This window comes from Lontra canadensis, unplaced genomic scaffold, assembly GCF_010015895.1.
Source record: "Lontra canadensis isolate GAN:19392208 unplaced genomic scaffold, GSC_riverotter_1.0 scaffold6, whole genome shotgun sequence".
In the NCBI taxonomy this organism is placed as follows: Eukaryota; Metazoa; Chordata; class Mammalia; order Carnivora; family Mustelidae; genus Lontra; species Lontra canadensis.
Genome location: NW_022631000.1, coordinates 25,460,766 through 25,485,772, shown reverse-complemented (window position 1 = coordinate 25,485,772; position 25,007 = coordinate 25,460,766). Strand labels below are relative to the sequence as shown.

At 35.9% G+C, this 25,007-nt stretch overlaps 1 protein-coding gene across 2 annotated transcripts in view; it reads left to right on the top strand.

The window, feature by feature from the left end:
• Nucleotides 1-25,007, top strand: part of PLOD2 (procollagen-lysine,2-oxoglutarate 5-dioxygenase 2) — a 94,708-nt gene that overhangs the window by 20,709 nt on the left and 48,992 nt on the right. For both annotated transcript variants that reach the window (XM_032852426.1, XM_032852425.1), the window contains exons 2-3: nucleotides 20,849-20,940; nucleotides 24,302-24,438. In XM_032852426.1, coding sequence (XP_032708317.1) covers nucleotides 20,849-20,940; nucleotides 24,302-24,438 — 229 coding nt within the window. The remainder of the gene's footprint in view (nucleotides 1-20,848; nucleotides 20,941-24,301; nucleotides 24,439-25,007) is intronic.

The following is a 25,007-nucleotide window of genomic DNA, read 5'->3' as shown; positions in this document are numbered from 1 at the left end:
TTATCATGCTTAATATGTTTAAGGGCAAACACTAGGAAGGAGATGGATGTACCTGGAAAATACTCTCCTCACCTGCTTTCCATTTAATTCAATGGGAAAATTAATAGTGTAAGAGAGGGTTGGATTTTGCAGTATTTTCACTGACTATCCTTTGCATAGAACATGCAGCTACCCTGGAGCTGGAAAAAGGTCTCCAGGGCTTCTGATATGTGCCACTGTTAGTTTTCTGAAGGAAATGGATGGATAAAAACTGGAAAAAGACATTGAGAATGAATAAGCAAAGAGGAGAAAAAAACAGTAGAGAGAAGTATTTGGAGGGAATAGTTTGATACAGCTAGACAGTGAAGTTGGTGGTAAACTTTTTTGCTAATTGAATCAAACAAGGAGACTTGTTGGATTGCATACTTTTCTGTTTACTGAGAAGAAGAAAATGCCATCCATTGATTTGGGTGACAAAAATTGTTTAGAAAAAATTAGTTTCTTTTAATGAAGGGAATTAAGTAGTAGATAGTAGCTTCAGTTATAGTTTATTTATAGTTACTTTCAACAGGATATTTTCTTATTGTGTTTAGTTGTAACTTGGGAATTGTTCTTCTGACAGGAACATTTGGTAAGTGATACAGTAAGAGACATCGTGACAACATCTCTAACACTCTAGGAACAGAAATGAAAAAAATCCAGAATAGCTGTCTTTTAAAGAGGGGACTCCTGCAATGTCAAAATTGCTTATATTCAATTATATGAATATAATCAATTATAAAAATTCAATTCCACTCTCTCTACAAACAGTACATTTTTTTTCACCTGAACTCATCTTTCCTCTAAGTCTCAGCTTCAGTGTGAATTCCTGAGAGTTCTTTCCTAACCTCCCAATTTAAAACAGTTTCCTTTATTAAAATCTCCTTCTCATTCTGGCTTTGAATTTATTCTTAGCATTTACCAAAATTTCCACTTATACTTAGTTATGTAATTATTTTCTTATTATCTGCCACCCCGCTCCCTATTATTTTGTAAAATCCATGAAAGCACTGATTGATTCTTCCAAGAATATTTACTGAGTGCCTACTATGTGTCAATTAGGAGTTGGGAACACAGCTCTAAAGTTTACATTGTCTTAAATTCTGGTATTTGCTTGTATCTCTAACATTTAGCACACAGGTCCCGGTTCTCAGAGAACCATCAATAACTATTTGTTGAAAGAATGAAGATGAAAGCCATTGATGATAGAATGCAGTCAAGGTTTAGATCTGTAGTTCAGGAATATAAACTGCTGAGGCTGGGACTCTTTTCCCCTATCACAGGCTGAAATTGCCAAGTGCCCCTGCCGATGTGGTATTCCTTTGGTGAACAAGGGTTTCTCCCCAACCACAGTGATCTACCTCTCTGAAAAGGGAAATAAGAATAATCCAGAGATACTGAATGATTAAGTGGTCTGAGGTGAGTTGGGGCACCAGTTTTTGTTGTTGTTTGTTTGTTTTTTAAGTTCTTTAGGTGTTTGCATTATGCATATCAGGTCCAAAATTACTATCCTAAAGGAACAAGAGAATGGAGTTTATGTCTAGAGAGTTCTCACTTCAAATACTGCTTGTTTTATTTTGCCAAAAGAGTTTTTAGGTAGGGTGTGTGCATGTTTGGTTGTGCATTTTTCCCCCAGAAGGAGTTTTGAATTTTTTCCATGCCATTCTAATAATTATCAAAGCAACACAAATTTTCACCAAATACCACGGAAGCCAGAGATATTTTTCACTGCTTCAGCCCGAGAATGTTTTAGGTCAGCATGACTTTTTTTTTTTTTTTTTTAATAAAAATTCGAACCTCCCTAAAGTTAGATAATATTTTATAACTGCATTTGGGGAGTTTATATAGTTTAAGTAAGTTGCAAGATACATCTCTAAAGACTTCCAGTGGTAGTGATCACTTGATAAACATTATGAAATACAGAAATTTTAATTTTAATATACTTAAATTTATACTTTTCTTTTTGGATATAATCTAAACATCTAGCTGTCTCTTGATATTACTGATAATTAAAGATAGGAAAGCCATTTATTGACTTTATTTAATATAGAGTATGAACAAATGAGTCTTCTACCTCTCAGTACATAGTATGTTATGAAAATTATAAGGGGGCAGTAACTGGAGAAACATATTATGTTGTTGATAGAAAGAGACATACTGACACTCAGACGTCAGAATGGAGACCAAGAAGTTAAAGGTAGGAAATAGCATGTGAAAAGCATGGGGATAAATAGCTGTATAGAATTAGATGTGTTTGGGGAATTACTGTATCATGGGAAGATAAAGTAAGGAATGATCATGAAACTTCAGGAAGAGATTATATTTGGTATTCTTTGCTTAATTAGAGTATTTTATAGAATGATTTCTGTTAAGTGTTTAGAGGAAGATCAAAGGCTCCATGGTTTAATTGACTGGAATGCTCAATGACTAAAAATGCTTACAGAGTAATTTCTGACTTTGGGAAAATATTTTCTATTCTTACTTTAAGGTATATTGTATATTTCTGGAAAATGACACATAAATAGTGTAGCTTAATCCAGAATCTCTGATGTAAGCAAATACCTATTTGTGAAATCACTGTGAGTTTTCTCTATTTTGAGAAATTCCAGAATGAAGAGCAAGTGAGGAGTGCTGGAAAGGTCTTTGATGCTGAGAAATGCGGAACGCTTACCCCTGCTTTTAGGTCACAGTGAAATCAGACTTCACTGGGGAGCTGGGCTCTGATGAGTAATGTCAGGAACCGCTTCAGCAGTGGGAATGTCTCCTCGTTTTACTCTTGAGAGTTTGGATTTTGGGGGATTCCTCACATCAGTGGGTCCCACGTGACACGGGCCAAGCTTTCCAACCAGGGGACCTTCATGCCTATTACAGAAGGTCTCTGGCTGAAATGCTGACTCATTCACATACAACCTGACCCCGCACTGAAGAGCATCCTGCCCTCATTGGACTGACACTGCTGAGGTTAGACTGCATTCAGAAGAGAGCTATTTTATAAACATCTGTTTTAAATATGCATCTTATTTATGGCTACTTAATGCCTTGCTATGTTTCTGTTCTTTTTGAAGAACCAGTTGAACTATTCATTTCTAATGTGTCACAGCTAGGTATTAGTAGAACATGATTGTACAAGAGACAGGGAAAGAGAGGGAGGGAGAGATCAGCTTTTGCGCAGTGACCATCCTCCAACAATGCTCTTTGCCAACAGCTGATATTTCTTTTCCCCAGCTGCTTTTCAATGTACATGTTCTAATCCTTGTAACACATTTCTTACTAATGACTCAAAGTGATGACGTTTATACAGGAATGTGCAGTTATGCCTTGCTTATTCTAAAATCATTTTTTTATTAAAAAAAGAAAATTTCTGCACATTATTTCTGCCTAAAACCAATAAAAATCTAAATAAAATATTATGAAATACAGAAAAGCTTCACATTTTAGGATGAGCTCAGTCATTATCCTGTTCTATACATTATAACAAAACCTTAATCTACATTTAGGAGTGTCTATAATTCCTCCAGGAGCAAACAAATGACAGGGAGATGTTAAAAGGAAGTTATAAGGCTTCTATCCCCTTCAGGATAGGGAATATGGCAGTTAATATCTTTATTACCTAGAAGGGCATAGTAAATACTTCTAATTTAAACGTTTTCCTACCACTTTACCCACACAGCAGGTCAATCTTTTAAAGTTTGTCTTCTTAAACAACCTGGAGTTCTTCTTCACTCCTTTCCTCAAATCTGACATTTAATAAGTCAGTCAGTTTTGTTTAATCTACCTTCAAAACATATCCAAACTGACCAGTTTTTATCTTCTTTACTGCTACTCCTTGATCCACATCACCATGGCCTCTTTCCTAGATTGTTATTGTGAACACTTCCTAGTCAGGCTTCCCAATTTTATCCTTGACTTCTTTCAGTCATAGCAGTCAGAGTAATCCTGTTAAACTTCAGTCTGATTATCACATAGCAGTTATGAGCACAGACTTTGGGGGCAGGTTGTCTGGGTTCAAATCTAGGTCTTGCCATTTACAGTCTGTTTAACTTAGGGCAACATATTTAAATGTAAAACAGGAATAACTGTATCTTTTTAGGTTTCTGGACCCCATGCCTATTGGGGTTGCTCCCCACAATAATCCCTAGCAATTCTCAGATACCAGCTGGGTGTCTGAGAATTCAACTCAATTCTCCACTGTCTACTCTGGAGATAGCATCAGATTTCATGGGTTAAGTGCTCAGTCCTGTAAGATTGCTTCCCACCCCCCATTTCAGACACCAGTTGCAAGTTACATGTGCTTCTGACCAAATGGCTGTAGACTGGAGGTTCCAATGAATTCCTTAGGTTCTTTTAATTTGGCAGAGTGGCTCACAGAATTCATAGATACACTTACATACTTACACTGGTTTTTAGAGGACATAGTAAAATATATGTATCAACATCCAGATGGGGGAGATACATAAGATAAGGTATGGGGAGAGGGTGCAGAACTTCCATGCCCTCTCCAGATGTGCCATTCTCCCTTAACCTTGATGTGTTTACCAACCCAGAGGCTCTTTGAACCCTGTTCTCTTGGATTTTTATGGAAGCTTCATTGCATTGTCATGATTGACTAAGTCATTGGCCATTGTCTGATTCAACCTCCAGTGCCTTGCCCTTCTCCAGAGGTCAGGAGGTGTGACTGAAGGTTCCAACCTTCTAATCACATGGTTGGTCCTCCTGACAACTAACCCCCACCCTTGGGTGAGGTCCAAAAGTCACTTTCATTAATAACAAGATACCCATTTTCACCTTTATGGCTCTGAGGCATTTTTAGGAACTGTGGAGGAAGACTAAATTATACCTGAGAAATATGCTTTGGTCATTGGAATGATCAAATATATATTTCTGACAAATCATTATATCACACTGTAGTACTTAAATTAATTAATAGTATCTACATGGTAGATACTGCTATTAGTAGTAGTAGTAGTACTAGTAGTAGTACTACTAATAGTAGTATTTAGCAACTGTCACGTCATCCTTTTGCTCAAAATCCTCTAAGAGCTTTGTATTGCATTTGGAACAAAAGACAAATCTTTACAATGACCTACTTACTAGGCCCTGCGCAATCTGTTTATTCTGACTTTTGAACTCATCTCATTTTCTCTCTTGCTTAGTCTTTTCTGCCCATTCTGTAGTGTCCTCTCCTCACTCCTCCAAGGACATATGAGAACTGGACCCTGCTTAGTCAGATTCTTTGTATTCTTTGCTTCCTTTTACCGGAAAGCTTTTCCTGAGGTGTCTGCCTAGCAGGCTCACTTCCTATGCTTCATGTTACGCTCTAAGTGAAATTTGGTTATGCTATTCAAACTGTAATATATTCAAGACTCCCTAATCTACCCCTCTTCTCTTTAATCCTGTCAGTTAAATGAACATATTTTGTTTGGTTTTTGTCTACCACATGCATGTAAATTCCATGATGGCAGTCTAATCCCATCTTTGAGGCCCACCTAGAAGTTTCTCTTATGTGCAAATATCTCAACTACTCTTGACTTCTTCCTTCATTGTTTAACATCCTCATTGGGTTATAATCTATAATTAGAGTTACCTAAGTATGTATATTCATTGGCATAGCTGTTCAGCATCGTCACCATCTCCTGGTGCTGAAGCCTGGTGCTCAGAAGTTATTCCTGAGCTTTTCCCAAGACATACCAAATCAGAAATTCTGGGGGCATGGTCTCGAAATTTTTGCTTTAATAAGCCTTTGGGTATTTCTACCGCGTGCTAATATTTGTGAAACACTGGACAAGGACATTGGCATGATTAATCAGATTGGGAAAGTCTGGACTAAGGATCTAGTTGGATCTTCAGGGTTCAGGGATCTCCAGGGGTAGAAGGAAACTAAGCTGGGTATAGGAGGTCCAGAGGTAAAATGTTCCAAGAATGAGTACACAAAAACATTTCTCAGAAACTGAGAAGTATGTCTGCAAGATAAAGGAGAGTCAAGGGAATAGAAATCTGCCAAAGACTTTCTTGTTAAGTAAATTTTGGAAAATAGATGGTTAGCAGGGAACTTGGAAGTTATGAGTGTTAGCATCAGGCAAATCTTGAGAATGGTAAGCCATGCAAACATTAAGGCAATGCATAGATCCTTTTTTGGGTGGTGAGCATTTGAGATAACAGCTCTTTTGACAGGAGCTAAAATTAAGGAAGATTGTACAAAACCAGATTCTAGTCATCTATTGAAATGATATGTCATGATAGAGTTCTGACCTCTGATGGAAGTAGGCTAAGAAACATAGTTATTAAGAAAGGAATAGATCCCTGCAGAAGAGCTTGGAATTGGAAGAACCTGAGCACTGAGAATATGTCAGTGTGAGCTGGAACAAAGTTAAATGGCCTCAGAGGTAGTGTTTAGAGGGGCTGGTTTTCACATAAATCATTAAGGTCAACAGTGTCTACTCTGTGTTACATGTCAAATTAAATATTTTACTTGAAGATAGATGATTTATAAATTATACATTTTTCTGTCTCTTCATTGCCAGAATGATAATGGATTGAAATCAAATACTTTCATAGCTTTCTGTTTATGAGAAAATATTTTAATTGTATATATGTGTTTACTATGTGATATCAATCTTTTTTACCTTTTTCCCCTAATTTTGAACTTGAATAAAACAGTGCTTCAATCACCAGGATAATATAGCACATGTTTAGAAAGACTTTTGGCTCCCTGCTATAACTGACTCACTATGGGCACAAAACTTAGAAAAGTGAACATGTTCAGGGTTTTATATTTTACAGGAAATAAGATAGAAGTTCAATTGTGTAGAGTTTCTCTGCTGCTGTCCTTCAAGTGTTCTAAGCCCCATGAGGGGCTTAGAGGTGCATGCTTTACCCATATCACATCATCCTCACCTCATGGAATTTGCCTAGATCTGGGTGTGTAGTGCAGGGGTTCTGATGCACTATGACTGGTATGACTGAGGCTGTACTGGGAGGATGGCTGTTTTAAGATTGTGAGGTTAATCAGACACAGGCTGGATTTGTCTAACAATGACTTGTCAGAGAGAATCATCCATGTATGTATTTTAACATATGATTTGGTTCAGAATTCAAGTAAGTCACTATTCAAAATTGAGAGAAGAAATAAGAAGGGAGGAAAAACTGGCACTTAGACAATAGGGAGCCAATTGGGACAGAGGTGATTACACCTTAGGTGAATTTTTGTCAGTGTGGCAGATGGGAGCATATAGAGAACCTTCTCTATAGAGAATCTTCTATATAAGTCTTTATATCGAATCAAAATAGTGTTAGAAAGCCAGTTTTACTTAGAAAAAAACCTTTATGAAACAGTCTTCCTGTTATTTTTAGTGTTTCAGGGATTTGTATACTTTGAGACATATAAACTACCTTTTGGTTTATTCTGTCTTTAAAACAATCACAGGTCACTATCCTGTCAGAGTTGAAGTAAGTAATATTTTTCACAAAGCATTATTGTGTTAATTCATCATAAATTTTGATAATTCAGAATGGAATCTAACAACTTCCTTGTTTGGAGTAATATGAGAGAAAATCTCAGCAGGTTCATTATTTCATTTGTGCAACATCAGAGATACGAGAAAAGAAAGAAATGTAAAAAGATGAAACTGAAAGCACTAGAAGAAAAGAGGGAAGAATTGTTGTAAAGCTGTAGAAGGTAGAAAGTCTTTCTAAAAACTAGAAGACATAAAAGAGTTAATGGCTGATAAAAACAGTGCTATAAAAAAAGAAATTCTGCCTGGCAAAAATCATACAATCAAAACAAAGTCAAAAGATAAATGGTAAATGGGAGAAAAATATTTGACTTGAAAGTTCTACTTTGGATTTATTCTACAGATACAATCTTATAAGTGAAATAAATCAAGCAGAGAAAGATAATTATCATATGGTTTCAGTTATTTGTGGAACATAAGGGAATAGCATGGAGGACATTAGGAGAAGGAAGGGAAAAATGATGGGTGGGGTGGGGTGGGTTGGAGTGGGTGGGAATCAGAGGGGGAAACAAACCATGAGAGACTATGGACTCCTGAGAAACAAACTGAGGGTTTTAGAGGGGAGGGGGACGAGGGGATGGGTGAGTCTGCTGATGAGTATTAAGGAGGGCACATATTGCACGGAGCACTGGGTGTTATACACAAACAATGAATCATGGACCACTACATCAAAATGTACTCTATTGTGACTAACATAACATAATAAACTTATATAAATCACTATCCATTACAGATTTTTAACGTATAGCATTGGATTGGAAACGATGTGAATACCTGTCACATTAAATTGTAGTTTATCTATATGTTGGAATATAGTGTAGCTGGATTACATTTGAATATATCTCAAAGATATGTAGATTTTAAAAATAGATACAAAAAAACTTTTGAACTACAGAATAGCCAAAAAACTGTTATTAAAACATCAATAAGCACATATTTATCAATAATTACATTAAATGTCAATGAACTAAATTTTCTAGTCAAAAGAAATGGAATGGCAGAATGGACAAAAAAAAAAAACAAGACACATTTAAATGCTGCCTATGAGGGACTCACTTTAGATGTAAGGACACACTGGAAGTGAAGGGATGGAAAAAGATATTCCATGCAAATAGAAACTAAAGAAAGCTGGAGTAGCTATACTTATAGCAGACAAAATGGACTTTGAAACAAAGACTATAGTAAGAGACAAAGAAGGACATTACATAATGTTGAAGGGCTCTCCAAGAAGAAGAAATAACATTTGTAAGTATTTATGCACCCAACATATATAAACAAATATATAAAGCAAATATTAACAGATCTAAAGGGAGATATCGACAGCAATAAGTAACAGTAGGTAAGTTTAGTATCCCACTTACATCAATGGATAGATCATCGAAACAGAAACTCAGTAAGAAAGCACCAACCTTAAATGATACATTAGACCAGATAGACTTAACAGTTAACATTTCACTTAAAAGCAACAGAATATACATTCCTCTCAATAACACATGGAAAAGTTTAAAAGATAGAACATATGTTAGGCCACAAAACAAGTTTTAATAAATTTAAGAGAATTGAAATAGTATCAAGCATCTTTTTTGACTGTAGTGGTATGAATCCAGAAATTAATTACATGAAGAAGACTGGAGAATTCACAAGTCTGTGGGGGAAACAACATACTACTAAACAACCAATAGATCAAAGAAGAAATCAAAGGAGAAATAGGAAAGATACCTTGAGGCAAATAAAAATGGAAATGTAACATACCAAAATTCATGAGATGCAACAAAAACAGTTGATTTTTTGAATCTGACCCCAAAAGCAAATGCATCAAAAGCAACAATAAAATACACAAAAGCAAAAAGAAAGAGAAAACCACCAAAACCAATAAACATGTTGTACTATGTCAAACTAAAAGGCTTCATCATAGCAAAGGAAACCCAACAAAACGAAAAGGCAATCTACTGAATGGGAAAAAAATATTTGTAAACCATACTTCTGATAAGGGGGTAATATGCAAAATATATAAAAACCCATGTGACTGAACAAAAACAACAGTAAGCAGGAAACAGGAAAGCAGTATGGAGATTCCTCAAACAATTAAAAATAGAAATACCATGTGATCCAGCAATTCCATTTCTGGATATTTGAAGAAGATGAAAACACTAACTCTTAAGTTATGTATGCTCCCCATGTCCATTGTAGCATTATTTACAATACCAAGATCTGAAAACAACCTAAGTGTCCATTGATGGCTAGATGAGTAAAGAAATGCAGTACATATATACAATGGAAACTTGCTCAGCCATAAAAAAAGAATGAATCTTGCCATTTGCAACAACATGAATGGACCATGAAGGCATTATGCTAAGTGAAATAAGTCAGAGAAAGACAAATGTCATATGATCGCTTTTATATGTAGAATCTAAAATATGTATCAACCAAATTTATAGATACAGAGAACAGATTTGGTGGTTGCCAGAGGTCAGAGATAGAAGAGGGGAAGGAAAAATGGATAAACTTTTTTTGCTTTTTAAAAAAATTTTAAATAACTTGAATAATAAAAAATTTTAAATATGCAAAATTGGAGTGTAGGATATATATTTACATCTTTTGAAGCATCTATAAGAACAACATTATTGGTATCTCCTAGGGGAAAGTCAGCTAGAAGTCTCAGAGAAAGGTCTGGAAAGGAATATCACTTCCTACTTTATCACCTAATCCAAAAAAGTAAATTACTAATTTAAGGGCTGGGGAAGGAAAAATCAGTCATTGGTATATATAAAACATATTTTTTAAATCTCTAACTTGGCACAGTGAATACTAGAATGTTTCTTACATTTTCTGGGACATACTTTCCAAAAAATAGAATATTTCTCTTACAAAAAGATGAAAGCTTATGACAGTTTACCACACAAATTAAACACTAAAACTTTTTTTTTTTTTTTTTTTGGAGTCTTATAGTAATTCCATAGAAGGAGCTATCCATAAGTTGTAGATATCGAATCATCTACATTTAATTTTACATTCCCCAGGTATCAAATGTATAGATTCAGTTTTCTAGAAATCTCTTAAATATGACAAGTTCAGTTTGTTGTACAAGGTGGAGAACTAGGAAGTTGTTGGGGGAGGAGTCTGAGCTGCCAAAATAGACGCCGTAAAATTTTCCAGACAGCATGGGGATGGGCTGCTGCTCAGATTAAATGTACTCATTTTGTGCAAGATGGATACAATGGAAAATACCCTCTTTGAAAAAATGTATTTATAATGTGTTCATGGCAATGTGGAGTAGAGGAAGTAAATGTTTATACTTGAAGATGAGGAATGAAAGTTATGACTTTTTTCTTGTTTCCATTTCAGCCACTCTATACTTTATTAGGTGTGCTTTTAATTTTGCATCCCAGATTCATTTATTTTTATTCCTTTAGGTTAGGCAGACTTCATGATGACTTTTCTTTTTCCATTATGGAGGAGTAAGGCCATTTTGGATCAGACACTTCATCCTTCCAACTTTCTCTCAGAGTGTGGTTTGCTTAGCCACAAGTCCATCTCAAGTTGACCTCTGCCCAAGGGCAGATCTTCTTTTCATTTGTAGTTGAATTAGCAGGAATATGTTATCTTAGCCTCTGCTGTTTTATACTGGTTGTTAAGTTTGCAGTTGATGCCCTTGGCTTATGACTCTGGGAAATATTTTTAGTGCCTATGTAAAATGTGGAATAAACAGTAATAAATCAAATTTGTTTGAATAAACTACATAACCTTGGGACCAGATTTTTGGCAGACAATTCATAGTCTCTGCTAAAGCATTTGGCTAGCAGATGGGTTGCCCCATTCCACTCAACAGACATTCTCATTATTGTTACATCTTTCTATTTTGGAGGTTGCTGTAACCTTTGAACCCTTGGAATTCTACAGATTAAAATCTGTTCTGTCCGTGAAGGGGGCAGCACCTTTTTCCATTGACATTAAAATTATAACCAAGGTACAAATTTCTTATTTTGAGTGAATCAAGTGTACCCCCCAAGTCAAAAATCCTGGAAAATGGACTTCTCCTCTTTGTATTAATGTTCCTAAAGATAGGAAACACTGCAACAACACAACATTTCCAAGACAGTCCATTCATCTTGGATCCTTTTAATCATACTTTGTATTTGCTATGGCCTGAAAGTTTGTGCCTCCCCCCCCCCCCGCCCCGCCAATGTTCCTATGTCGAAAACCTAACTCCCAAAGGTGATAGTATTAGAAGATGGGGTCTTTGGGAGGTGCTTGAGTCACAAGGGTAGAGACCTCATGAATATGGTTAGTACTCTTATAAAAGAGGCTCCAAAGAGACCTCAGCCCTTTTCACCATGTGAAGACACAGGGAGAGGGTGCTGTCTGTAAACCAGGAAGAGGGCTGTCACCATACTGGTGAGGTAATCTTGGACTTTCATCCTCTAGAACTGTGAGAAACAAATTTCTGTTGTTTATAGACTACAGGGTCTGTGGTGTTTTGTTATAGCAGCCTGAATGGACTAAGACAATATTGATATAATAATCTGCCTTCTTTCCATTAATTCTTCCCCAGCCAGTTATCTTCTTTAAAATAAAATAGAGGAAGTCTATTTTTTTCTTTTCAAATGTGATAAGGTAAGGAGATGTTGGATTTTTTTTTTTTTTCAGGTAGAAAAATTCTTAATCTCTCAACTATTCAGTATATGAAATAATTGTCAGACCTCTAACCATGATGGTCAAACTCCATATTTGTCAAAATTTTCCTCAGTGTAGCATGCCAGACATCTCATAATTTTTCATGCATGGGCTGCACTGATTACAGAGGGATCCTCACCCCTCTTGTCAAGATAGCTTTTTTGTTTGTTTGTTTTGGCCAGCTGTCTCATATATTGGCTCATTTTTGAGTTTTTATTCTGATAAAGCCTGTAGGGTACTTTTTATCCTTTCATTTTTTAAAGTCATGTTTTGTTTACCCCAAAGCCCCCCTTACTGTGATCATTCCTGGTGTTTAAAATTTAGTTTCCCCTTCTAAACTCCAGAAACAATTTGTTGGAACTCAGTGTATAGTTTTTGGCTGCAATCAAGTCCTTGCATTTTTATCTCCATGTTTCTGGAAGGGGATGGGGATGACTGTAGAGGAGTGGGTCTCCTTTAATTTTCTTCTTATCTATCACCTTTAGGTTGAATTTTTAAAATTTAGGTCACAGATATTTATTGTGAAGGATGGTGGGGTATTACCAAAGAGAATTATTGAATTGGAGTTCTTAAAGTTTGTTGTTATTGTTTTTACACATTTTGAATAGATTATATTGTTCATATTAATGTTTTTCTAGAGTATGCAAATACTTTTGTGATTAAGTGAAGAGAAATTTAAGTATAAATTTATTAAATATGTATTTATCAATTTTTTTATAATTTTCTCAATGGTTGCTATGATTAATATGGTTATAGAGGAGCACACAATTTTTGATATTAAAAATTTCCCCTCATTCTAAAATTCCAATGTTATCCTAATAGTTACTCAAGTTTTACTGACTACACGTATGCTAAAATTGATGTTTTTTGTAATATAATTATCTGTTTGAATGCTGTTCTTAAATGCCTTTAACCTCTCATAGCACTGTGAAAGCAACTAGCTGCTAGGAATTATCAGGCATAATATTAAATATCTCTTTTGTCTGTGTCTTGAAATTTGTCTTTCATTCACTACTAGGTTACCTAATCAACTAAACATGGGTATATACTATCAGGAAAAATGGGCCCCCTTAAAGAAAATTAGAAAACATTTTTTAAAAAGGTGATATTTAGTGTATGTACAAGTTTTTATTTGAAAAAAAAAAGTTTAGAAATGTATATTATGGTTTGAAATACTTATGAGGGTGACAGGTGGTCTTTGTCGATTTTGACCTTTTAGGTGCCTAATGCCTCTGGTGGTCTTACTCTGGTCCTGCTTCACTTGATATCTGGTGTTGGTTAAACTTCTGGTTCTAGAAGTGTTTATCCTTAACGTGATGCTATCCTACCATTTGGCTCCTGGACCGTTTGTCATTCAGTCTTTTATACATAACAGGCAATATTCACCTTCTCTAATCCCACTGCATTTATAATGCCATAGGGATCAAATCATCCTGATTTGCTCAGGACTTTCCAAGGTGTGTTTTTGTTTTTGTTTTGTCTTGTCTTAATTGTGTGTGTGTGTGTGTGTTTAAAGATTTTATTTATTTATTTGGCAGAGAGAGAGAGAGAGAGAGAGAGAAAGCACGCGCACGAGTGTGAGCATGAGCCCTGCAGGGGGAATGGCAGTCAGAGGGAGAAGCAGACTTCCTGCCGAGCAAAGAGCCAGATTGGGGGGGTGGGGGGCCGGGAAAGCTCTATCCCAGGACCCTGGGATCATGACTTGAGCCCAAGGCAGATGCTTAATCCATCGGGCCACCCAGGTGCCCCAGGACTTTCCAAGTTTTAAAACGGAAATCCCCATGCTCTGGGAACTTTCTTAGTTCAGGGCTGACTGGAGTGATAGGTCACCCTACATACTGCCCTTCCCCTCTACCCCACGAGATATCTCCTGATTTGCTGTAGGTCTGTACATTGTTCAGAGTAGGCTGTGGAAGCTCAGGCATCCATCAAGAATGCGAATGTGTGAAGCTGTTCCCTTTGTAGCATTAGTGGTTGAAAGTTTATTTTTACTTTTTTTTAAGTGTTCCCTTTTTTTCCCACCCTTTCCTACAAAATTCTAAGGAATTCTTTGATGTCTGACATACCCCTTTTCGGTTTTTTTCTTTGTTGGAATTTTTGATATTAGTTGTTTTTGAGGCATTATTCTTTTGGTTTTTTTTTTTTTTTTTTTTCAAGAATTTCACAGAATACGATTTGTTTGCTACCTATACACTGTAGCTTTGGTTTAATTATCATAGTGTTTGGGTGACACAGTACTTAAGAAAGCAACAAAATTGTTCAATAGGACCTAGGAAAACCATGTTTTTTAAATAACTGAGAATCTTGAAGTCCAGTCCTAGATTGGTTACCACTGAGTTGCAGGATCCTGAACAAGTGTTTTCTCTTTAGGTCTTGTTTCCTCCTATGTAAAAGAAGTGGACTCTGCTACATTATTCATGAGGTCACAATTTACATTAAAATAAAATGACTCTGGAGCACCTGGGTGATTCAGAGGGTTAAGCATCTGTCTTTGGCTCAGATCATGATCCCAGGATCCTGGGATCCAACCCCTCATTGGGCTCCCTGCTCAGTCAGCAGGGAGCCTACTTCTCCCTCTCCCTCTGCCCCTGCACCCCCCCCCCCCTTGTGATCTCTCTTGCTCTGTCAAATAAAGAAATCCTAAAAAGAAATAATAAAAATAAAATAAAATGACTCTTGGCAAAGGAACAGAGTGTGATTGTCTTATGTACCAAATACTTCTTCTTTGGAGTCTGGAGTCTTTTCTGTCTCTGTAGTGTGACCTTTGAGCCCTAAACCTAATACCTATCTCTTTATCAGGCACATAACCAATTAGGCCTATAATGTCTTTTTTTCAGATGAAGACTTGCTGCTTGTAATTAGAAGCATGTTGGGTCTGGCATCCTCAAGGCCATCCATCCCCAGATTCTACCATTCATTAGGAGGACTAAGAGGATGTAGCATTTAAGTCATACTTATTGTTGTGATTTATTATTGTGAAAGGATATTAAGCAAAATCAACAAAGGGAAAAGGCACATGAGCCAATCCAGGGAAATCAGATGCAGCTTCCAACAGTCCTTTCCCAGTGGCGTCACACAGGATTTGCTTAATTCCCCTAGCAACTAACGGTGACAGCACACGTGAAATGTTATTCATCAGGAAAGCTCATTTGAGACTCAGTGCCCAAGGTTTTTAGTGGGGGCTGGTCATATAGGCAAGCTCTGTATCAAAATTCCAAGCTCCTAGAAGGAAAGCAGTTGTTCAGCATAAGTACATTGTTTCTACACTTTAGGCACAGTGAACCATTCCTATTGGGAATGGTGGGAACCCTCCCTATATCCAGTTTTCCAGATGGCAGCTAAGGACCAACCCTGCATGCAGGTCTTTCTAAGAATAAAAGCTTCAGGCTTGCCATGTTCTCTCTTTTCTACACATGTAGTAAAACTCAAAGTTTGTATCTAGTCTCTTAACTTCTCACTAGCAAATAAGTCCACGTGAAAAAACGAAAAGAAATGTACTTTGAGAAATAACTGAAGTTCTATTCCTGGCTTTGCGAGTAATATGTTGGTTGACCTTAGTGAAATTGTTTAACTTATTTAAACCTTACTTTCTTCATGTGTGAGTTGGAGATAATAAAGCTAATGACATAGGGCTTTTGTTGAGAACACATTATTTTATATACACATACATATGAAGCATAGATTTACTTGTCCCTAAATCTACTCATTCAACAAATGTTTATTAAGAACCTACTATATGCTAGGGGCGCCTGGGTGGTTCAGTGGGTTAAAGCCTCTGCCTTCAGCTCAGGTCATGATCCCAGCGTCCTGGGATCAAGCCCCACATCGGGCTCTCTGCGCAGCAGGGAGCCTGCTTCCCCCTCTCTCTCTGCCTGTTTCTCTGCCAACTTGTGATCTCTCTCTCTCTCTCTGTCAAATAAATAAATAAAATCTTAAAAAAAAAAAAAAAAGAACCTACTATATGCTGAACACTGATATAACTTAGATGTGTAGTGTTGAGAAAAAGACATCCTGTAAGACATTTATAGTCTAGCTGGGGGGAAAGACTTTAATCTCAAATAATAATTGTGAATATTAATACACAATTTGTGGTAAGTGCCTTGAAAGTGAGGCAGTCAGGGACAGTCTCCCTAAGGAAATAGCCCATTGTGAGAATCTGAAATTTCAATAGGGAGTGACTCTATCAAGAGGTCAGGAGGGGAATTAGATAATGATGTTGTATAGGCTCTTCTCTTTAGGTGGGAAGGAGTAGGTGTTGTTGGAGGGTCAAAAACAGCCAGGGCAGTTGGAACAGAGAGAAGAAAAGGAGAGAGCGGTAGTGGATGACATTAGAGAGGGCCACTGTCAAAGACCACACTTAGGCACCATCCTAAGAGCAATGGAAAGCCATTTAAGGGTGTTTAGCAGTGAGTGTTTTGAAAAGATCACTCTGGCTGCTTTGCAGAGCTATGACTGATGTGGGTTAAGTGGGTTTAGGAGACTGTTGCAGAAGCCTGGGCTACTGATGGCCATAATTTGAGTTAGTGTTATAGCCTCCTTGGAGATGGGGAGAAATGTAAATATTTGAGAAGTCATATCTGCATTTTCTTGCTGAACTATTTGAATAAATAGCTTCAAGCTAAACTGTTTTTACAGAGGTTGGGTTTCTGTGTTTGTGTGTTTCAATCATTACTAGCACCATAAAATCTTGAGAGTTGGAAGGGATATCAGATTCTTGAGTGTGTAACCCTGGTTAGAGGTGGAGTTATAACCTGCTGAGATTTGCACAACTAAAACCTACCTTATCCATGCATTTGTTGAGTAGAAATAAGAGGATACTATCTATGTAGATGTATGTAGACTTCACAGTGTCAGCCACTTTGTATATATTAACTAATCTAATTCTCACAACAAACCTATCAGGCAGGAGGTGCTATTATTACATATATATTATAGATGAGGCATAGTTGGAGACACACAGAGCTGACCAATTTCTAACAAATAAATGGAAGAGCTGGGATTTGAACCCAAGTATTTATCTTAAGATTCATTTGGGCAACCCCAGTGGCAAACTATGATTCTTAGGTCAAATCTGACCCACTGTTTTTGTAAAGAGAGCCAAAAAAATTAATAATTAAAAAAATTTTTTTAAAGCATTTAAAAAAAAGAATAAATATAAAGAAGAATCACGACAGAGATTATATATGGTCCACAAAACCTAAAATATTTGCTTTTAGGCCTTTTACCGTGAAAGCTTGCTAGTCCCTGCACTATGCTAACCATTACTAAGAAGATACGATAATGTTCTTTCAGTAGAAGGTTGAGAGTCATTGACATATCTGGTCATAAAATGAGTTAGTTGCAGAGAGAATAGTATACTCATAGTTCCTGTTTTAGAATTATTTTTCTTGCTATCTGCAAATTTTAAAAATTGAGGACTGGTTTGACTTTGAGCAGAGAAAGTTTCTTGGAAAGATAAATTTATCCTTCCATAGTAGGATCAAAAGCAGCAGGGCTAATGCTGAGTTAATTAATGTGATGACGGTCATTAAGACATTGAATTTCAGATGACTTTTATGTGCTGGTCTAGCATTTGGAGATGGTATATTATCACAAAATTTTCTCTTTAAAACCTATGGTTTGCTTTTGAAAAGAACAATTAGGTCAGCACTAAATATTGATAAATTCTGCTCTTATAGCAACAACTATTTGGAGAAAGAATGCCTCTTTAACAATGTTTTTCTCCTGCCTCCGGAACTGCATTAGTAAGAGAGAATATAGCATACTGATGGCATTTCTAGATAAACTGACTTCTTGGTTTCTTAAGAAATTCTGATATTCATCTGAATTTTTATAGAGAGCTATATATTTTGCCACTTCATATTTACTAAATCTTTCTAGAATGACAGGCATTTGGGGGATTGTAAAGATGATTACAGAAGTTTTTGTTTGTTTGTTTGTTTTTTGCCATGGTGTGAATTTTCATTGATAAGTGGTGGTTCTAATCTGCCACACTTTATAGATGCATTATGTGTTTCTTCCTCATGCAAGCGGTATTAATCTATTTTATGATAGGACCAGACCGTGGCAATAGAGGTTACATTTGATCACAGTTAAACTTCCATTTGCCTTTTCTTTGACACCATTATAGATTGGTTTCGGTAATGGTTGATGGGTACCCCTTATTCAAGCCCATTTCCTTCCTCCATCATCTCACATTATCATTTTGGTTGTGGTGCATGAATTGAGTGAAGTACTAATAGTAGTTTATTAAATTACAATTTTTTTGGTTAGACTATTTCTGCTGTTTCTTCCTTGTTTTTACTTATTTAAATGGTTAAGAGTTTCATGTTGAATATTTTTCTGTGATTTTTCTGATTGGAAGATTAGGGATTGTGTATAAATTTGAACTCTCTTTAATTGTAGGAATTTCCAAACATATACAAAAGGATCCAGTTTTAACAGTCATCACATATGGCCAGTCTTATTTAATCTTTATCCTCCCCCTTCATTGCCTCTTCTCAACCTCAGACAATTTTAAAACAAACTGTAAATACTGTATATTATTTCTTTGGGTAAATACTTAATATGTGTCTCAAAATTATGAGGACTTTTTAAAAAATCAATGCTATTAGCACAATAAAAAGGTAACAGTAATTTCCTAGACAACAAATATCCAATTAGTGTTCAGATTTCCCTAATTTTCTCAAAAATACCTTTCTGCAGTTAGTTTTTTAAATTAGAACTAAACTCCATGGTTTACTTTGGTTGAATTATCTCTTAATTCTATTAATATACTATATTAGTTTCCCTTCCATTCTTTTTCCCTTTTGCCACTGATTCCTTAGTCAATTGTGAAATCAAGTATGTATCAAATTTATGTTAAAGTTTTGATAGGATACTTCATAAATGGTGACCAAGTTAGACTCTTGAATTGATTGGTGAAAACTTATGAGTGGTACATGTCAACACTTTGTTTTATTGCTCCCGATTGAGTAAGATTTACTTCTCATCATAGCAATGATACTGAATAACAGGTCAGAGGAAACATGTTTATATGTAATGCTATTAAACATGACTTTCTTTAACAAAATTACTAATTCATTATTTGTTTTTGATGTTTTTTTGTTTTTGTTTTGTAATTAGAAACAATAGTAAAACAACAGTAGTCTTTATTTGGCAAAAGATTGCCAGACATAGTCAGACTACACATTTTTAATTTTGCCTTCTGAGTCATTGGATTTGGTAACATTTCTGTCTACTCAGTGGTCTGGCCAACATTACTTTTCCTATTAAGGATGTTGAAATCCTTGCTGTAAATTTCATACTGAAAATAGTAAGTATCAAAAATCCATCTGACCAAAATCTAAGCTTATGGATAATTCTTACGATTTATGTATAAAATATTTACAAAAAATCTGGTATTCTCTTTCAAAATTCATTGTGAATGGTAGTATATCACATTTTTTCAATCAGTTAAGCCTTCTTTGAAATTTTACAAATGAAATTTTGTTTTTTAAAAAAGAATGGTTAGTTTAAAAAGTACTCTTAAAATATATTCATTTGGGCACTGACAGCTTTATGAAAATAACTTATTTTTCCTTGAATTTTTTTCTCATAATGGTGAAAATTATGTGAGATACACCTTTTTCCAGGAAAAAAAAACCTAAGAATATTGATATTTATCTCTATGGAAATGTTTTCTTATTTTGGTTGACTAATGGATGTTTGAGTCTGCTATTTCTTTATATGTATTGCACCTATATATTATATTGTTTTGTTTATTTTAAAAAATTGATGGAAAATTATTTAGATTATGTGGAATTATTTATAATTAAATTCTTTTTTTTTTTAGATTTTATTTATTTATTGGACAGACAGAGATCACAAGCAGGCAGAGAGGCAGGCAGAGAGAGAGGGGGAAGCAGGCTCCCTGCTGAGCAGAGACCCTGATGCAGGGCTTGATCCCAGGACCCTGGGATCTTGACCTGAGCTGAAGGCAGAGGCTTTAAACCACTGAGCCACTCAGGCACCCCTCTAATTAAATTCTTTAATGCATTAATGCTATTTCCAATAATTGCCTTTTACTTAGAAGACATTTATGAATTTGTGGATTTTTGGTTATGGTAACAGGCAAGTGAGAATCAAGCAATACAGCTCAGTGCCTAGAATGTTGAAAAGATGTTAATTTTTGCTTTCTTAGTCCATGGGTCCTTCCATGTCCTATGGTTAAAAGAAATGTCCCAGCACTTTTGATATCTGCTAATGTACTTGCTTCCTTTGTATATTTTCCAATGTGCCTTTTCCTGATAAAGATTCTCCTTAATAGCTTTTATGGATATTTTGAGATGATTTCTTAAATCTACCTACTCCTACTAAGAAGTGGTTTTATGTTGGATAGAAAATAATCATCATCCTTTATAAAATGGTGACTAAAATCTGTGTATTTACTAGAGCAGTGCTGATTTGGTTTCCTTTATTTGTTAAAAAAACGATGTACTGACTGTGATGTCAATGTTGCTGTGGCTTTTAAGAGTTCATTACAAAAACTAACAGGAGGTAGGCGGGTAGGTTTAGTGAGGACTCTAATCACTATTGTAGGTTGTAAAGTGGGATCATTTAAACTCTTGGTAAACCATCTTATGTAAGCCCTTCTGTCTTTGCAGATAAATTATTAGTCATAACTGTAGCAACGAAAGAAAGTGATGGATTCCATCGATTTATGCAGTCTGCCAAATACTTCAATTATACTGTGAAGGTACGGTATATCTTTTAATTCATGAAGATGTTAGAACATATGACTAAAGTACATTTTTTCATAACAGTAACAATACCACCACCCCAATCTGCAATCCACACAAGGGAGTTGAAATTTGGTTACATAGTTATTGAGTTCATGTATATAGTTGATTGTCTTACATGTATACTTTGACCTTATTAATACTGTGCCACTTAGATAATAATTTCTTCATATTTGATAATGCTTTATATAAACACATTATATAAAACAACATAAAAATATGGTTATATATATATGTTTCTTTTGAGGGGTCATATATAAGCACAGCATAACAGATTTGACAGTAATGTTTTTCATTTACTTTGAAGGATTTTTTTCTGTAATGGGTGTGTCTGTCATAGTCTGTTTCTTTGTCTATAGAGAATTAGAAACATGGCTGTGAGGAGAATAGCTTTTCTGTCCCATTATTGAGAGTTGTTCTTCCTGTTGTTTGTTTTAGAGGAGTTTGGGAATGTTATAAAAGTATAAAAATGTTTTTTAGAAGACTGACCTCCAGGAGAATATCTCATTGATAAATGATCAGAGGAAATCTGGGGACTTTAGTAGAACTAGTAAACTGAGTGTGAAAGGCCTGCCTTTTTTATTTACTTACATATTTTTTTATAGAAATGAGGATCTGTCAGCCAAGTCTTTTCACAAGTAAGAGGTGGATGGGGAGGTATCCCAAGTAAGAAAACAAACCAGCCAACTAACCAACAAACTGAACACATTTACACACCTCCCCCCAAAAACCAACCAACCTAAAACCAACCAACCAAACAAAAAACAACTTAAAAAAAAAAAAGAGCAGAAGATCATTTTTCTTAGGGAAAACCTGAGCTGTTTTAGTATGTAATGTAGAAATAAGGTGGTATTCACTTACATAACCCCTGGGAGACGAGGTACAAATGTTAATATAGAGCAGCTATTAAGGAGGCTAAACTCTGCTGGAAAAGAGATCTAGTGTTAACAACCAGATGTTTAATGTGGAATAAATGAGAAATAGGTTAGAAGTTTGTTAGGATAGAGGAAAAATATAGTAGTATGTACTGATAGGAGGCATATGGAAGTAACAGTGAAATCAGAGTAATAATGCTGAAATCCAGTTAAGGGGGGGAAGTCTTTAGAGTTTGGACTGGGGAGAGTGTGGGATATTCCTTATATGTGAAGCTGTTTGGAACTTTATATATTGTATTCTGTTGAAACCATATAAGCTAGATATTACTTAATTTCTAGGTAAGGAAAACTTGCCCTAGGGTGTATAGCTATGAAATGTCAGATCTTGGAACCAGCCCATTTGAGTGACTCTTGCTGTCTTCCCAGTCTTGAAATGTAATAGTTCTTAAAGTGTGGACTACAGACCACCAGCATCACCACCATCTGGAGAATTGTTAGAAAGGAGATTCTCAAGGCTGACATCAGACCTACTGAATCACAAACTCTAGCAGCAGGACCCTGTCAGAGACAGTAGGATCCTATATTTTTTTAAATATTTATTTGAGAGAGAGAGGTCATGAGTGGGAGGAGCACAGGGAGAATCTCAAGCAGACTCTTCACTAAGCACAGAGCCTGATGTTGGGCTCAATCCCATGACTCTGGCTGGGATCATGACTTGAGCTGAAACCAAGAGTCAGACATCCAACAGACTGTGCCACCAAGGCACCCCAAAGCAGTCTGTGTTTTAACAGACCCTCTGTGTGATTCTGATTCATACTAAAGTTTAACACACTGATAGAGTGGAAAGAAAATAGAGAATAGAGCTTAGCGTGGTGCACTGCGCAGAGTAGGCTTTTGCATGTGGCTGGGTCTGGTATTACTGTGATATTGGAGAAATCCAGAAGGGTTTTGGAGTGGAAGTATAACAAATCACAGAATTATAGGAGGGCAGTTTTTAGGACAAAAAGTAACAATTCTACTAGACTAATAATTCTCCTAGACTAGCCCCAATATGAATCCAGATCCACATCAATTTTGAGTTTTCTTGGTAGTGTTTATCTCCAACCTGCAGTAGAGATGGTGATCAAGTAACAACTAGAGATCTGAGGCTAGGAGCCCCATGGGCTTTGCCAGCCAGGTTTATATTTGGTTCAGGGTTTAGTGATGTTGGAGCTAATAGTATTTATTTTCTAATAAGCAACATAACTTAAAGGTAACCTACTGAGTGGGAGAAGATATTTGCAAATGATATATCCAATAAAGAGTTAGTATCCAAAATATATGAAGAACTGATACAACTTAATACTCAAAAAACAAATAATCCAATTTAAAAAAATAGGCAGAAGACATGAACAGACATTTCTCCAAAGAAGGCATCCAGATGACCAACAGATACATGAAAAGATGCTCAACATCACTCATTATCAGGGAAATGCAAATCAAAACTACAATGAGGTATCACATCACACCTGTCAGAATGGCAAAAATCAAAAACACAAGGGAAAGGAAGTGTTGGCAAGGATGTGGAGAAAAAGAAACCCTCTTGCACTGCTGGTGGGAATGCAAACTGGTGCAGCTGCTGTGGAAAACAGTACGGAGTTTCCTCAAAAAGTTAAGACTAGAACTACCCTATGACCTGGTAATTGCACTATGGGATTTTTACCCCCCAAATATAAAAACACCAATTCAAGGGATACATGCCCCTCTATGTTTATAGCAGCATTATTTATAATCACCAAACTATGGAAGCAGCCCAGTGTTACCATGCGTTTCCAAAGTGGAAGCCAACTGCTGAGCCTAAGGCAAACAGTGAGGAGAACAGCTGCAAGTTTAGCTTTGATTAACTGTGCTCAGGCAGTTTCTTGCATTGATAAATTATGAAGCTTTTGAGGGTTATGGGAGTTTAAGGTTTGTAAGGTAAAGTAGGTGACATTGGACCTCTGTCTTTCCTTGAATGACCCATAATGGTTCAGTAGGAAAATCATCCAAGGGCCCTGTCCAGTAGTTACTGAGCTTTCAGTGTTCATCATACGGATTTCCTGCCAGATTGAAAAGTGTTATGGAAATTTCTGTATTTTCTTTTTTATTTTATCTGAACAAATTAAAAATAAGATATGAGAAATACTGTCTGTGCCCCCCCACACACCCCTTGATCTCCTTAGATTAGACTCTCCTTTTGAAATGGTAAAATTGGGAATGGCGTTTTATGGGGTGGGTAACATTGAAGAATCATGACCTGACCTGTGCATCAAGTGTTTTTCTCTGTAGCATCGTGATTTCGTGAGTAAAATGTTGAAAGAGTGGATACTATATCATACTCTACAAGTTGTTAATGACTTCTCGCTTTTATGTTACTGTAATCACTTGAGTTTTACTCAGTGATAAATGTTGATTTCATTTATAGGTCCTTGGTCAAGGAGAAGAGTGGAGAGGTGGTGATGGAATTAATAGTATTGGAGGGGGCCAGAAAGTGAGATTAATGAAAGAAGTCATGGAACATTATGCCAATCAAGAGGATTTGGTTATTTTGTTTACTGAATGGTAAGAGAAATACTCTAGATTTTTAAGTTTACATGAAATTATTTTTAAAAAGTGTCAAAATTCATATTTGCAGATTATATATTAAATTATTTTATTCACAAGGAATTATTGTTTAAAAAGTAGATTTTACTCATGATTATAAAACCATGGTCTGATATAATTATGTAATGGATTGAATCTGTTGAGTTACTATAAGCAACAATGAGAAAACATGGCATGAGCTAACATTTTTATGAAATTCATATTTTAGTCCTAACTTGAGGTAGAAGAAAGATCATGTTGAGCTTTTCTGTTGAGGAGAATAACTCAGTGGATCCTGGTCAACCAGAAAGAAACAGATCATGAAAAGCTATAACTGAGAAATGAGAAAGCCCATTTTTAAAAAGAAAAGCCTTTCCAATTTGTGAATATCTTTTTGCATATTGTTTTACTTTCCTTCTACTTCATTTCAAGTGTCCATTGTACTTCTTTACCTTCTTTCTACAAGTTTTTATAATGTCAAGTTGTCATGAGTTATTAGTGGTTGCTACCTTCTTTCTTCCATTTTTTTCTGTCTTTTTATTTTTATT